General features: G+C 42.4%; 1 protein-coding gene across 4 annotated transcripts in view; it reads right to left on the reverse strand.

Moving 5' to 3' along the window:
• The window catches only part of SNX27 (sorting nexin 27), an 88,992-nt gene extending 72,447 nt beyond the window's left edge, over positions 1–16,545 (reverse strand). Inside the window, exon 1 of one of the 4 annotated variants that reach the window (XM_003949545.6) lies at positions 15,999–16,545. In XM_003949545.6, the coding sequence (XP_003949594.1) occupies positions 15,999–16,309 (311 nt within the window). In that variant the 5' untranslated portion in view covers positions 16,310–16,545. The remainder of the gene's footprint in view (positions 1–15,998) is intronic. The other 3 variants (XM_054686472.2, XM_009431463.5, XM_001172517.8) reach the window with 3 other exon arrangements.
• Positions 16,546–16,882: the final 337 nt, after the last annotated feature.

The following is a 16,882-nucleotide window of genomic DNA, read 5'->3' on the forward strand; positions in this document are numbered from 1 at the left end:
GTAAATAAATGTTTATGGCAGCTTTATTCATAATTGCCAAAAAACTGTAAGTAACCAAGATGTCCTTCAATAGATGAATAAACAATCTGTGGAAGAGCCATACAGTTGAGTATTATGCCTCTAAAAGAAGAAATGAGCTATTAAGCCATGAAAAGGTCGGACGCAGTGGCTCATGCCTGCAATCCCAGTACTTAGGTAGGCCAAGATGGGCGTTTCACCTGAGGTCAGGAGTTTGACACCAGCCTGGCCAATACGGTAAAAGCCCATCACTACTAAAAATACAAAAATTAGCTGGGCATGGTGGCGGGCGCCTGTAATCCCAGCTACTCAAGAGGCTGCGGCAGGAGAATCGCTTGAACCCAGGAGGTGTAGGTTGCAGTGAGCCAAGATTGCACCACTGCACTCCAGCCTGGGCGACAGAGTGAAATTCCATCTTAAAAAAAAAAAAAAAAAAAAAAAACAGTCATGAAAAGACATGCAGGAACCTTAAGTCCATGTTGCTAAGGGAAAGAAGCCAGTCTGAAAGGCTACTATTTATGTATTATTCCAATTATATGACATTCCAGAAAAGGCAAAGATCAGTGGTTACCAGGGGCCTATGGAGAAGACAAGGATGAATTAGCGAAGCACAGGGAATTTTTAGGGTAGTGAAATTATTCTGTACGATACTGTAATGGTGCATATATGACATAATGCATGTCAAAATCTATAGAACTTTATAGAACAAAGAGTGAACCTTGGCCAGGCGCAGTGGCTTACACCTGTAATCCTAGCACTTTGGGAAGCCAAAGCGGGTGGACTGTTTGAGCCCAGGAGTTCGAGACCAGCCTGGGCATCATGGCGAAACCCCATCTCTATTTAAAAAAACAAAAACAAAAAACACCAAGAACAGTGTGAACCTTAATATATGCAAATATTTTAAAAATCAGTTAGTAGGTTGGAAGAATCCCAGACTGTGACAAGAGAACCTAACTGTATTTCAAAGGTATTTTTAAAAACCTTACTAAAGTGAGTAGAGGAAAAGTTATGGATCTAAGTGACTGTAAAGGAAAAGAGTCCATAAGACTAAACGCAAAAGAGACTACCAATAAGTACTGTACTTTAGTCAATAAAGTTGTTTTCCACGAGGGTACTCGTTAACAATTCTGATACTGCTAAACAAGTGTATTGGAATTGAACAATTAAGTAAATGGGTGGCAGATGGGAAAAGCCAAGTTTCTCACTGTGGAATGGAAATTCACGGAAGATCAGCAAGGGGAGGAGGCTAGAATAATCCATGTGGTAATGCAGTAGAGATGAAGAATCAGAACTCATGTTTAATTTAATATAATACAGAGGGTTACATAGAGAAGTATTTATAGATATGTATATACACAAGAGTTAATATACACACACAAATTTCTTTGCTGTCAGCCGAAATGGCCTAAAAGAAACCACACCCTAATGCCCAGAATGCCCAGATCTTGGTCTGTAAAACCAATAAAGGAACCAGGGACCTTTAAATAAATGGTTGATTCTAGGACTACAGCAGGAAATATACAAGATGAGCCTGGAGCACTTTACAGTATTAGAAAACAAAACAAAACAACAACTATCTTGTCTCTCTTCAGTCATGATTTAGTGTAACCACTGCCCAGCCTTAGCAACTGCCTAAATACAAGTGAGCAGAAAACAACAACCTCAAAGTTATAGGGTCCCAAAATTTCAATCAATTTAAGTTTTCTCTTCTTCATTTTACATTTATTTATTTATTTATTTATTTAGACGGAGTCTTGCTCTGTCGCCCAGGCTGGAGTGCAGTGGCACGATCTTGGCTCACTGCAACCTCTGCCTCCCAAGTTCAAGTGATTCTCCTGCCTCAGCCTCCCAAGTAGCTGGGACTACAGGGGCACGCCACCACACCCAGCTAATTTTTTGCATTTTCAGTAGAGACAGGTTTCACCATGCTGGCCAGGATGGTCTTGATCTCTTGAATCTCATGATAAAACAGTATTCTCTTCCTGATTTTTAAAACCACTATCATAAAACATTCTTTTAATGCAATAATTCTGACAAATTATTCTTTTTTAGAAAGACACAATATCAAAGTGTCTTGGCTCAAAATAAGTCCAAAAATAAAAACAAGCCAAAAAAACCTTCATTTAATTCTAATTAGGTCTCATCTTTGGCAAATGTAGGGAAAAACAAAAAAAAAAAGTTAATCACATACAGACCAAATTGAACAAATTTCCAAGGTTTTACAGAGAGAGCTTTACTTCTCAAATCCTTTGGTACCTTTTTTTAAGTATGGAAAGTAAGATTCAATCTTTTTTAATTTTATTTTTTATTTTTTTGAAATGGAGTCTCGCTCTGTCGCCCAGGGTGGAGTGCAGTGGCGCCATCTCGGCTCACTGCAAGCGACACCTCCTGGGTTCACGCCATTCTCCTGCCTCAGCCTCCAGAGTAGCTGGGATTACAGGTGTGGGCCATTGCGCCCAGCCCAATCTTTTATTTTTATTTTATTTTTTTTTTGGTGACACAGTCTCACTCTGTTGCCCAAGCTCTGGAATGCAGTGGCCTGATCTCGGCTCACTACAACCTCTGCCTCCCAGGCTCAAGCAATTCTCCTGCCTCAGCCTCCCGAGTAGCAGGGATTACAGGTGTGTGCCACCACACCCAGCTTTTTCTGTTTTTTTTGGACACAGAGTCTTGCTCTGTTGCCAGGATAGAGTGCACTGGTGTGGTCTCGAATCACTGCAACTTCCACCGCCCCGGTTCAAGTGATTCTCCCGCTAATTTTTGTGTTTTTAGTAGAGACGGGGTTTCACCATGTTGGTCAGGCTGGTCTTGAACTCATGACCTCAAGTGATCTGCCCCTTCGGCCTCCCATAGTGCTCAGATTACAGGCATGAGCCACCGCACCTGGCCAGATTCAACCTTTATACCAATATTTTTTTATTTATCTTTTTTTTTTTTTTTTGAGACAGTCTTGCTCTGTCACCCAGGCTGGAGTGCAGTGGCATGATCTCAGCTCACTGCAATCTCCATCTCCTTGGTTCAAGCAATTCTCCTGCCTCAGCCTCCCCAGTAGTTAGGATTACAGGTGCATGCCACCACACCTGACTAATTTTTGTATTTTTAATGAAGACGGGGTTTCACCATGTTGGCCAGGCTAGTCTCAAACCCCTGACCTCAAGTGATCTGCCGCTTCGGCCTCCCAAAGTACTGGGATTACAGGCGTCAGCCACAGCGCCTGGCCTACACCAGTATTTTTAAAGCACCTACGTCCAAAAATTTAACACTGGGCAAAAGCGCGTATTAATAACAATAAAGTTTGCCCCTGGCAAAGCTGAGAAACTGAGAAGTATGTTAATTGGCATCTGGTCTTCCCAAAAAGGAAAAAAAAGAATAAATAACTTGTCAAATAAGTTGCTTACCATCACTGGGACTTTTTACCTTTGACTGGGTGTTCTATTTACAAAGAATGCTGCCTGAGGCAGAAGAAGTACAAATAAGACTCATCTGTTCTTCAACCTTAATACCTCCAGCCAGAAGTAACAAGAGTTTATTACTGGGGAAGAAAGAATTACAGATTCCTCAAACCTTCTAACTCCAAGGCAATCAGTATACAAACATAATCAGGTAGATTTATTTCCAAATAAATGAATCATACTTGTCATTCAGAGAAAAAAGTATAATAAGGCTAAGGATTTAAGATATTTAAAAAATAAATATAAAAATATAATCAAGCTGGCTGGGCGTGGTGGCTCATGTCTGTAATCCCAGCATTTTGGGAGGCCGAGGTAGGTGTATCACCTGAGGTCAGGAGTTCGAGACCAACCTGATCAATATGGTGAAACCCCATCTCTATTAAAAATACAGAAATTAGCCGGGCGTGGTGGCAGGTGCCTATAGTCCCTGCTACTTGGGAGGCTGAGACCAGAGAATTGCTTGAACCCAGAAGATGGAGGTTGCAATGAGCCAAGATCACGCCACTGCACTCCAGCCTGGGCAACAGAGCAAGACTCCGTCGCAAAAAAAAAAAAACATACATATATATATATATATATATATATATATATATATATATATATATATATATAAAATCAAGCTATTCAGAAAAAAAAAGCTCATTTATTATCTGATCATTACCTGAAAAGCCAATGTAACCACTTGTCACCAAGAATAAAAACAAACCTGTCCATTTCACTCTTAGTAGAATACAAAATTCTAGTTTTAGAATTTTAGGCCAGGTGAGGTGGCTCACTCCTGTAATCCCAACACTTTGGGAGGCCAAGGCAGGAGGACGGCTTGAGCCCAGGAGTTTGAGACCAGCCTGGGGAACATAGCAAGACCCTAACTTTACAAAAAAAATTTTAAAAATTAGCTGTGTATGGTGGCACACACCCATAGTCCCAGCTACTCAGGAGGCTGAGGCAGAAGGATCACTTGAGCCCAGGAGATCAATAGCTGCAGTGAGTTATGATTGTGCCACTGCACTCCAGCATGGGTGAAAGAGTGATACCTTGTCTCTAAAATAAATAAATAAATAAATTTTAAAAAAATGTAAGCACAATGTCTTTATCACATGTGAGAGGCTAAAGAATTACCAGTGAGGTCTTAAAGTAAGTTCTGATGCTCCAAAAATATAAAACACTGATTTATTTTGTCTGGATAGGATTTTTTTTTTCATTTTTATCTTTAAAAACTTGATCAATATAGAGCAACCCTATAGTTCTAGCCTATCATAGAGTAGACATGACAATGGGTTACTTCTTTGTACTGGAGGACAATAAATGTTAGAAATGGGAAAGGGTCAGGCGCAGTGGCTCATACTTATAATCCCAGCACTTTGGGAGGCCGAGGCGGGAGGATCATTTGAATCCACAAGTTCAAGACCAGTCTGGGCAACAAAGTGGGACCTTGTCTCTACAAAAAAAATATAAAAATTAGGTTAGGAGTGGTGGCTCATGCCTGTAATCTCAGCATTTTGGGAGGCCAAGGCGGGCAGATCACTGAGGTCAGGAGTTCAAGACCAGACTGGCCAACATGGTGAAACCCCATCTCTATTAAAAAATACTGGGCGTGGTGGCTCACGCCTGTAATCCCAGCACTTTGGGAGGCCAAGGTGGGCGGATCACGAGGTCAGAAGATAGAGACCATCCTGGCTAACAAGGTGAAACCCCGTCTCTACTAAAAATACAAAAAATTAGCCAAGTATGGTGGCCCGCACCTGTAGTCCCAGCTACTCGGGAGGCTGAGTCAGGAGAATCACTTGACCCTGGGAGGCAGAATTGCAGTAAGCCAAAATCGTGCCACTGCACTCCAGCCTGGGCGACAGCGAGACTCCATCTCAAAAAAAATATATATATATATATATTAGGCGGGTATGGTGGCATGCGCCTGTAATCCCAGCTACTTGGGAGGCTGAGGCAGGATAATCACTTGGACCCGGGAGGTGGAGGTTGCAGTGAGCTGAGATCATACCACTGCACTCCAGCCTGGGCGACAGGGCGAGACTGTTTCAAAAAAAATAAGTAAATAAAATAAACAAATAATATAAAAATTAGCCAGGTGTAGTAGCACATGCATGTGGTCCCAGCTACTTGGGAGGCTGAGATGGGAGAATCCCTTGAGTCCAGGAGGTCGTGGCTTCAGTAAGCTGTGATCGCACCACTACACTCCAGGCTGGGCAAGAAAAATAAATTAAATTTAAATTTTAAAAAAAAGAAATGGGAAAGAAAGTTGCTAATAGCCATGATGATTTTCCTAAAGTAACTCATTTTCCTCCTACACATTTCTGAGGATCCCCCACTCAGTTGTTCACCACCAAAACACAACTAGTCCTAAATCATTTCCCAACACCAACTCAGTGTTTGAGAGCTGCTACATTTTGAATCATTGTCAACATGGCCAATTTAAGTGCTACCCCCAGATGATTTTAACTTGGTATACTGACCACAGTGAAAGTTAATTAAAGAATAAAATATACTTGTTTTATCAATAACCTTGGTTTGCAAGTCAAGTAAATCATCAAAGGAAAAAAATTTTTTGATATTTCTGAAGTTCTATTACACTACTATTTCTGAATTACTACATAATGTAATTAAAAACATTATCCCTCACGTGATCTGGTAAATTTGTTCTGGGGCCGCAACCTGAACCCTGAATCTCAACCACCCATTTCCTATATATTCAATTAATCCCAAGTGGTCCTGTACATGAATGTGAACAGATAGTGTAATCTATCATGACAACTGAAAAAAACAGCTGAAATACCTTCATTTATGAAAGACAGTCTTTACAAATTAGTAACAAGATATACTTTTGAAGGGATATGACTCTTTGACGATCAAATACCATCTTTTAATCCAAATTAAATTTGAGCAATTTATTTTGGAAATGAGAAACACAGACTACAATTTCTGTAAGTCTGTAGTCCATTCCAACATATTGAAAGAGAAGAAAGGTACAGTCGGACCTTTTCCAAATGAGGAATATAAAAGATAACTGGGTAAGACAGGGAAATCTATAATAATCTACTAGCACATAACTCACAAACGAAACTTCAGTGTCACATTTCCTTGATACAAAACCTCAGGTAGAGAGAACAAAACTCATTGCTGTTTCCAAGTAAAGACAGAGGCAGGAACAAACGTTCTAGATGATTAAACTGATCAGCAAAATAAGTAGAAAAAGTTTCCAAAATTCTCAGAGGCCATCATGTTTTCCAAGATCTCCAAATATTCATTTAATCAATCTCCCAATTTTTAAAACATAATAAATAAATATAAATAAAACTAGATCAACACATAGATATAAAAGTACTGTGGTATCTGCGGGTGGAAGAGACAACCTTCCTAGTTAATAATCTTATTGAAAGTTCTTTAAGAGTAATCAGCCTCTTGAAAGCAGCTGGGAGAGCATGCACCAGAGCAGCTGACTCTCTGCAGACTGCCTGTACTTTTCCAGAGGGAAGTAAGCTAATTCCTTGTGTATCAGGCCTGTAGAAAACATAGGTCTATCATTCTGGTCTTGCTCTGAGGTTTGACACAAGAATCTAAAAAGTTTCAGACAGCTTAAGCAAAAACAGACCATTTCTTAAAAGATGTTTTCGTATCAGTGGAAGTTCACTGAGGAAGTACACATAAGAGTACTCAAATACAACTCCTTATTCAGCAACTCAATACCTTGCAGAAAGGCACATTTCCTCAACTATTATGAGAACCTTATTTAGTTGGCAGGGAGCAATAAATAATAAACAAGAGACTACACACATACTACCTAGCATTTGACTAATACCATACCATAAAATTTAACCCTGGAGTACGAATATTATGAAAGAAAGCAACAATTCACTTTGTGATCACCACCAGGTCTTAAACTTATTTGAAGGAGCTTCACATGAATTTTCATTTTGAAGGTAGGTATTAAGTGTAAACTTTAGTACCACATTAAGTTTCCCCCCACCCCGTCTTCAGTCCACTCAGCTCCCAACATGCTGTATGCCAAAATAAAAGATTTAAATTAAAAGAAGCATCTTCGGCCAGGTGCAGTGGCTTATGCCTGTAATCCCAGTACTTTGGGAGGCCGAGGTGGGTGGATTATGAGGTCATGAGTTCAAGACCAGCCTGGCCAGCATGGTGAAACCCGGTCTCTACTAAAAATACAAACAATTCAGCTGGGCATGGTGGTGCACACCTGTAATCCCAGCTACTCAGGAGACTAAGGCAGGAGAATTGCTTGAACCTGGGAGGCTGAGGTTGCAGTGAGCCGAGATCGTGCCACTACTCTCCAGCCTAGGCGACAGAGCAAGACTCTGTCACACACACAAAAAAAAAGCATCTTCAAATCAGAGGAACAGACTTGGAGGAAAGTAGAGCTAGAACACAACAGGCTTGTAGCACACAAGGATGAAAGTTATCAATTGTAAACACAATAGTAAGTATAGTCATTTAAAACAGAAGAGAAAGAGAAAGGATAACTGAGAAGCTGGATTCGATTGTGAAATAAAATACAAACACAAGTTAAAGGCAACCAGCTCCTCACCAGCTGTTCCCAGTTCTGGGTGTCAGAGCTTAGTTGTTCTTAGTTCCCTTCTTTATATAGTACAAGACAGTCCAAGAGACTAGATGGCTCTGAAATTACTCTAATTCTAATAGTGATTTTCCTCTTTCGCCTTGGAAAAGTTATTCAACTTCTTTTGGTAAATAATTATATAAAACTGAATTCACAGGAAGTCCTGGGTATTAATGCACACACAGCTATATTCTGAGCTCATAAAGAGAAAAAAATCCAAACTTCTTGGGATTACATTCAAAGCCATCTTTTTAAAATCTTACTGCAACCTTCCTTTCCAGTTTCTATCATCACAAATGTCTACAGACAAACAGCAACTTTAAGCCCCTTGCTAGCCTAAGAGCTTTTCACATTTTCCCCTCTTTGGTCACAGTTTTCCTCAACCTATAAAATCCTTGCCCCTTCTCTGAAGTTTTATTTGTTCTTCAATCCAGTTTAAAAGCCTTGTATGAGCTGTCTCCCCACCAGTCTTCTTAGGCATATTCACTCCTGCCTCTATACTTCGATTGTGCTTTTCATTTATCTCTATTACCTCGTTTAGCTTTACACACAGTAAATTGTTTACCTTCCCTACTGCAGTGTAAGCTTCTCAAAGGCAGGGATGCAGAGACCCTGTGACTCATACAAGCCAAGCAGTTCTTTATATACAGTGTGTGCTTACTTGTGGAACCAAACTGAGTATGAAGTAATATTTAGCATGCCAATATCAGGAAAAGTGATGCCCTAAATTACTGTTTTTCAGACAGTGGATCACAACCTAAAGAGTTGTGAAATTAATGTACCAGGCCACCACCAGCACTCAAAAAAACAGAACAAAGAAACTCAAAATATGAACAAACTAAAAAATACCAGAGTGGGCCCGGCACGGTGGCTCACACCTGTAATCCCAGCACTTTGGGAAGCCGAGGCAAGCGGATCACTTCAGCCCAGGAATCTCAGACCAGCCTGGGCAACATGGTGAAACCCTGTCTCTACAAAAAATACAAAAAATTAGCTGGGCATGGTGGCATGCGCCTATGGTCCCAGCTTTCTGGAAGGCTAAGGTGAGAGGAAAAAAGAAACCAAAAAAACTGTATTTACTGGTATCATGCACTCTGGTGTTCGGTTTTGTTTTATTTTTGAGACAGGGTTTCTGTCTCCCAGGCTTGAGGTCAGTGATGTGATCATGGCTCACTGCAGCCTCAACATCCCAGGCTCAAGCAATCCTCCCACCTCAGCCTCCTGAGTAGCTGGGACTATAGGCATGCGCCACCACACGTGGCTAACTTTTGTATTTTTTGCAGAGATGAGGTTTCACCATGTTGCCCAGGCTGGTTTCGAACTCCTGAGCTCAAGTGATCCGCCCACCTCGGCTTCCCAAAGTGCTGGGATTACAGGCGTGAGCCACTGTGCCTGGCCAGTAAACATAATTTTTGTGAAGCTTATTTCAGGTGTTTTTTTTTTTTTTTTTTTGCATATATATTAGGTTATAATGTAAAATGTATCTCTCACTATGAGCTGCAATTTTTTAAAAGATATTTTAAAACTGCCTAAAATTTTTTTCCAAATGTGGGCTGAACTGTACCAACCCATCCATGGGCTCTTACTGGATTGCCCAAGAAGCACAGAAAACATCTGTATAGCTGAGGTGGAAGAAAAGAATGAACCTAAATGGCTCTAACCTAAACCACCACAATATCCTTTTGTCAGCAATGCCATCATCTAATGAATGAAACTGCCAAAGATTATGCTCAAAAAGCATTTTGAGCAGTGATCATAAATTGTTAAGTGTCTGCTTGTCAATTAAGTCTCTTTGCTTATCTACAAGGTCATAAGAATTATTCCCAATGGGACTTACCTAGAAAAATAATTATCTTTGAGAGCATGGTAACAGGCCGTCATCTGAAAAAAACTGGTCAGTGGTGGATGGAAAAAGAACTGTTCTTCACAATAAGTTAAAAGACCCAGACAAATCGTTATGCTACTAATAAAATATATTTTCCTGGTTACAGCAATCTGTGGAAGTGATTTCTGAGGGGAAGGTAATGCTATTTTCAAATTTAGTTTTATTTGTTTGCAACCTCAACTACCTGTGAAATTAAAAGGAATTTAAAAATGATTGTTCTGCTGTCTTCACTGATAACCAACAGGGTAAAGATAGCAATAATAAAGGCAAAGAATGCCTGCTTTAGTCTCCTGTCTCTCATCCAATTTAACAATGGGTAATAGTGAGTAAATAAAGATATAAAATAGTTACATTTCACAATAGTAGAACCAAAGTTCAACCACTATCGACGTTTATACGAATGTAACTGAATTTTAAGCAGCCAGGTGCTCAAGCCTGCAATGCCAGCAGTTTAGGAGGCCAAAGTGGGCAGATCACTTGAGGCCAGGGGTTCAAGACCACACTGGGCAACATGGCAACCCCATCTCTACAAAAAAAAAAAAAAAGTACAAAAAAATTAGCCAGGTGTGGTAGTGCATGCCTGTAGTGCCAGCTACTCGGAAGGCTGAGGTGGGAGGATCACTTGAGCCCAGAATTCAAGTACAGCCTGGGCAACATAGTGAGACTCCTATCTCTTTAAAAGGAAAAAAAAAAAAAAAACAGCTCTAAAAAGAGAAAATATTCAAGATCTAGAATCCAAAGATCTGGATTTAATTCTGGTTGCCATTCATTGGTACAACACTCAGTTTCCATTTCCTGTCTTATAAAATAGGGATAATACTCATATATTCATTTGGCAAGTATTTATTGAAGAATACTTTCCATGTGCCACCAGACATTTGGCTAGGGATACAACAAATACATAGTATTTGATGTAGTCCCTGCCCTTGATGAGCTTATAATCTTCCTATCTCACAGGACTGTGTGAAGATCAGATGTAAAAACACTACAAACTGACTGGGCGCAGTGGCTCATGCCTGTAATCCCAGCACTTTGGGAGGCTGAGGTGGGGAGTTTGAGACCAGCCTGGCCTGACCAACATGGAGAAACCCCATCTCTACTAAAAATACAAAAATTAGATGGGCGTGGTGGCACATGCCTGTAATCCCAGCTGCTTGGGAAGCTGAGGCAGGGGAATCGCTTGAACCCGGGAGGCGGAGGTTGCAGTGAGCCGAGATCGCACCACTGCACTCCAGCCTGGGCAACAAGAGTGAAACGCTGTCTCTAAATAAATAAATAAATAAAACTACAAACTATAACACACTATACACGCTGCAAAGCAGTAAAATGATTATTATAACTATTAATATTAACTTGTGCTACCTCTTAACCATCCATCTTTATTTCAAGAGCTTAGCAAGATCCAATAAATAAAGTATAGATGATCAGATAGAACAGTTAGTATTTAACTGATTTTCCACTTAGGTTGGAATTCGAGAGCCTAACAATTCACTATTTGTTGGTATAACCTTAGCTCATTACTCTCAATATAATCATGAAGATAAAATGAACTGAGAATCCAAGGCCTACAACCTACTGCATCACCCTGGGCATGTAACTGAGTATGTGGGTTGCATTACCCACACCTGGCAAAGGAGTAAAAAAATAAAGATTTCTAGGCCCTATGAAAGATCTACTGAATCATAACCCTTAAAAGGTGAGCCTGAGAATCTGTACTTTAGATAAGCACACCCAAGTGCTTCTCATGTACCCTAAAGCCTGAGAACCGCTGCCAAACAAATTTCCTTTGATCAATAACCATGATTTCATTATTTCAAACATTACCAAAATCTACCTAGAAAATATCAGTCAAATAGAATTCAGTTGCAATTGAGAAAGCGGCTTTTGAGACGGTACTTAGTCTGTGTTACATGACTCACACTTAACTCATAAAAATACTTCTTGTGGCACCAGCCTCTTTAATTCATTTTCAAACTCTCACATAAAATGAAGTTAAAAAACTGACTTTCAAAAAACAAATTGATAAAGACAGTTTTATTTTATCTTATGACTTTAATGAGGGAAAGCTGATGGGTCTATTATCTGGTGGCTATCAAAGAGGAAAGCATATATACTGACTAGCATAAATATATCATGATTTTGAATGCTTGCAAGCCAATCTTAGTGGTCCATGCTTAAACTAATCCTTCAAAAATACAGACAGTTTTATATCCATATCCACCACACACTAAAACCTTCCAGCAGCGTCTCTCGAGAAATCAATCAAGAGTCCTTGGAACTACTTTAACCTTAAGAAAATTAACCTGAAGTCAAATGTTACTTCACATACTATATAATTAGTGCAAAGACATATTTATTTTGGTTCTGTTTGTTGAAAGCATTCTTTACTCATTAGCCTCCAGGTACATACACATCAAAGGGAAAACACTCAGTATATGTTACACTGGGAAAAATTACAAGGTGGAAACCAGTGTTGCTAGTCAAAAAAACTTTCCATCTGCAGTAAAATTTAGAGCCCAGAGGGCTTGTTCATACTGCAGTACCAAGCCCTGTTAGAATCTAGACAGTTTTGAAAGGAGAAAAGGCAAACTGAACCATATGGGCTCCAATTTAGTTTCAGGACTAAAGATTAGGACAGAGCCTTGGTAAGCCGACTTTAAAAGAAACACAAAGAAACTGAAGCTCTTACTTGTGTCCAAGTTTGTATGCCCTTAAATTTCAAAGTTACTCTGTTCTTTCACACCTCTGTCAGTTGTCCAAACAACTGAAAAATACGAAAATTGTTACAAAAACAATTTGTAAACACAATAGAAGAATCTAAAATAGGGAAAAGTCTTAAATAGCAATTTTCAAGGTCCATACATTCACCTATGACTTGATACAAACTATATCCACACAGTGATAATCCACCTATCCCTAATTCTGACCCCACCTGGCTCTTCAGCAACATGCAAAGCTTTCCTGGGACAACAGAGGTAAACTTTAAGAACTTGGAGGACAGACAAAAGCTCTAAGGAGTATTGCCTAAAAAATGCTTTAGGAAAATTAGCATCAACCTAACCAAGATCGAGACAAGTAGCGGGCACAGATATCCCTCAAGAACCACATCTACTTGGTTGCTCATTTCCCCTCTCACTTGAAACCCTAAAGAGAAGGCACAGACTATCGAAGAAACGAAGAAAAAAAAAAAAGAAAAGAGAAAGACACTGTATAGTTGGGGTCTCACAGAATGTACCACTAGCTTGGCTTTGGGCTGTAATTATCATTACTTCCCCTATAGTACCAAAGAAGGTTCAGAGAATTTGGAAATCAAAATACAGATAGTTGGAAGAGTGAGAAACCAATGCCAGGAAGATTTCTGATTATCACAACCTTCCAGAGAGGTCTTCTAGGCAGAGTATTCTTTTCCCCTGCCCACTAAAAGTGACAAAGTTCTCTACTTACCACAAAGGATGTGCCAAAAAGTAATGTTTTTTCTCTAGAAGGCAAAGATTTCCCAGCTTCCTAGTCTGGAACCTGAGCCTAAGGCAAGTCCTTCTACCTTTCCTAGGGGATTATCTGAGGTCTCCTTTACAGTTTATATCTAGGCTCTTGGGCAGAAGCCACAATAAAGGCAAGAAGCCACTAACTACGTATGTTGGGATGTGTGCGTGTATCTGCAAAGATAGATCATATTAACTATAGTCTCCTACAGAATTATTCTTTTTGGTTTAGTTCCTTTAGATCCTGTGAAGAGTAAATAATGTAGAACTTCATCATAAATTTATAATTATAAATGCTTTAGTTTTAAATTTAAAAATAAGAAGCTGAGTCCAAAATTAACTTCCAAAGGGAAAGGAAAGTGACAATTCCGAGACCTTCTATTGGAAGAAAACATCAGCCACAAATTTTGAGTTATCTAGAAAGAAAATAATTAGGTGCCCAAGTATAAGAAATCTGAAAGTCATTATTGTAATCCCAGCACTTTGGGAGGCCGAGGCGGGCGGATCACCTGAGGTCAGGAGTTTCAGACCAGCCTGGCCAACATGGTGAAACCCGTCCTACTAAAAGTACAAAATTAGCTGGTCATGATGACACATGCCTGTAATCCCAGCTACTCAGGAGGCTGAGGCAGGAGAATCGCTTGAACCCGGGAGGCGGAGGTTGCAGTGAGCCGAGATCGCGCCACTGCACTCCAGCCTGGGCGACGATCAAAACTCCATCTCAAGGAAAAATAAAAAAAAAAAAAAAAGAAGAATATATTGTCAGACAATACTAGGAATACTAGGAAACAGTATGTAGGACATTAATGAAACAAGAAAGCATCTATTTACAGAAAGGACAGAGGAAAGGTATACTGTCTCCAAACACTGGCCTAGGTGAGCAACTATTTCTTTTTTTTTTTTTCAATCAACTCTCCCAGGTTAAAACCAACTATTTCTTGAGGTGGAAGAGGTGAGGAAACAGAATGAATGGACACCATAGAGTAAGAATGTCAAGGATAAAGGTAGATGGCACGAGATGAGTAAGAAGGAATGGATTTCTCTATAAGGCAGATTTTCAAAAAACTATCCCCTTTGCAAACCTACTGTTTTACAAGAGGCAACAGAAGGTTGCGGAAATTACAATTAAAATAAAATTTATAAAAAATGAGAACGATTTCAAGTGGGCAAATCGAAATATGGAGGGAGAGAGTAAAAGTGTAAAAAAGGAATGCACAACATAGATTCAGTAAGCAGAAACACAGCACTGAAGACTGCTGAGGAGAACGGAGACAACGCGAGCACACACCACCTGCAAGTCAACCGGCAATCACTATCCGAATTTCAATACGAAGTACAAAAAGGCAAATGTAACACCTAGATTAGGGTAATGGAGGAGGTGTGCACAGAGATTGCAAGACAAGGCAGCATCCGGCAAGAGCATGGAGGGATGTGGTGGGGGAGGCGTATGAAGGGGGAGGGACTGCAGCAGGGGAGAGAGGGTGGGCTGCAGCAGCAGAAGGCGCCTTAAAAAACAGAAGAAAGGAAAAGCAGCCTAGGGGAGGGAAAGACTAGGACAAAGTCAAGTGTGGGATCACAGGAGGATAGAGTAGAAGAGGCAGCAGAGACGGGCATGCCCTAAAAAAGCAAAGCGGTCAAAGACCCAAAAAGGGCTTGAAGTAGTTTTGAAGGAGGAGGAGTTACAAGGGGTCTACCATAAACCTGACTAGGAGGAGGCATGAGTATAGAGCAGGAGTGAAGGCAGGAGGCCAGGGAAGGGATGCTCTCAGAGGGGTGTGCTGATGGAGACGCTAGATTCCAAATTAGGGTGTGATACGGGGCCAACCGAGAAGAGAAACTACAGTGTCAAATCCCACGCCCCCCACCCCAAAGGCATGCAAGGGTCAGAAAGCAAGGTAAACTCTTGGAGTAGAAATACAAAAAGGAGGGGAGGAAAGGGGCACACGGTGGGATGGAAAAATTTAGGGGCAGCGTAACCATGAGGAGAGGGTAACTAAGGAAAGAAAAAGGAGACGAGCGGGGAGGGATGGTGTTTCCGGAGGAAAAGTAGGAGCAGACCAGAGGTCCTGCCTACTTGGTCTGGAGGGCAGAAGGGGCAGTCCACGGGGGCGGGGGGGAGTGGTAGAGAACGAAACTGCGATGCTGAAGATGAGAACTTGGGGAGGACACGGTACTGGCTGGATCAGAAAACGAAACGCCGTCAGTAAGGAGCAGATGAGGTTCCTTCTGAGCAAGACGAGGGGGAGTGAGGAGCAGAATGCAGCACGCCAAACGGGAAGGCAAAGGGGCGGAGAAGAGCCCAGAGTAATCGGGGCACAGGGAGGAGCAATGGGGGCGCAAGGGCATCAGCTGGAGACGACGGGGTGGGAGACCGGCGTCGCAGAAGCCCCGGGGCGGGTGGTGGGAGGGCAGCCCACAAGGAGGGGCCCGGCTGCGGAGGCCTGAGGGGCGGGGGTCCGGAGGCCGGCTCGGAGCTCGGGGGAGGTGCGGCCTGGGGGTGACAAGGGTAGCGAGGAGTGCAGGGGCAGGAGGGGCGCGGGGAGGATGGGGCGGCGGGTAGCCCCGATACTCACACCTCCAGGATGCGGTCCCCCTTGCGCACCCCGGCCCGATCGGCCGCCCCCCCGGGCAGCACGGCGCTCACATGCTGCAGCGGCGCGTACAGCTCCCCGTTGATGCTCCGCAGTTGCCCGCCCTCGCTCACTTGGCCCCGCACGTTGAAGCCGTAGCCGGACTCGGACTTGACGATGCGCACGACCCGCGGGCCGCCGCCTCCCCCGCCGCCGTTCCCGGCGCAGTGGAGCCCAGACCCCCCGCCGCCGCCGCCACCTCCGTTCCTGTGAGGGGCTGAGGGGTGAATCCCTTCCCCGTCCTCGTCCGCCATCTTGCGAGCAGGCGAGCCGTACCCCCGCCCCCTACGCCTCCAAGGCCTCCCGGCGCGTGCTCGCCCTGCCCGGCAGCCGCACGACCCCCGACGCGCGCGCCCGATCCGCCGGCCGCGGGACCGACTCGGCCACCGAGCTGCTGGCACGGGGTGAAGAGGAGGCAGGGGGCGGGCGAAAAGCGGACAGTCGGGCACTGTGGGGCCTCCTGGGAGTTGTAGTTTATGGGTGGCGGGGGCGGGGAGCGGTCTGGGCCCGGGCCTGAGCCGAGGTTATAAGACGCAGTTCGGAAGCAAGGCCTGCCGGGAGTTGTAGTTTATCTTTCATGCTGGGTTAGGAGTTTGATCTGCTGGGTGGGGAGAGTATAACCCAGCACCCAGCGTGGTAAAATGATTCAGTTCTTGATGCGGACCAAGTTTTTCGCCCCCCCCTTTCATTTCATAACCTCTAAAAAACAATAATGTTAGAATAACTTAACGTTTGTGATTCAACACAGTCTTAAATTATATCAACTCATTTTTTGGCACAGTAACTTATATGTTGACCAGGGCCCAACAACCTGTGAGGCAACCGGA

The sequence above is a fragment of the Pan troglodytes genome, chromosome 1, assembly GCF_028858775.2.
Source record: "Pan troglodytes isolate AG18354 chromosome 1, NHGRI_mPanTro3-v2.0_pri, whole genome shotgun sequence".
Lineage (NCBI taxonomy): Eukaryota > Metazoa > Chordata > Mammalia > Primates > Hominidae > Pan > Pan troglodytes.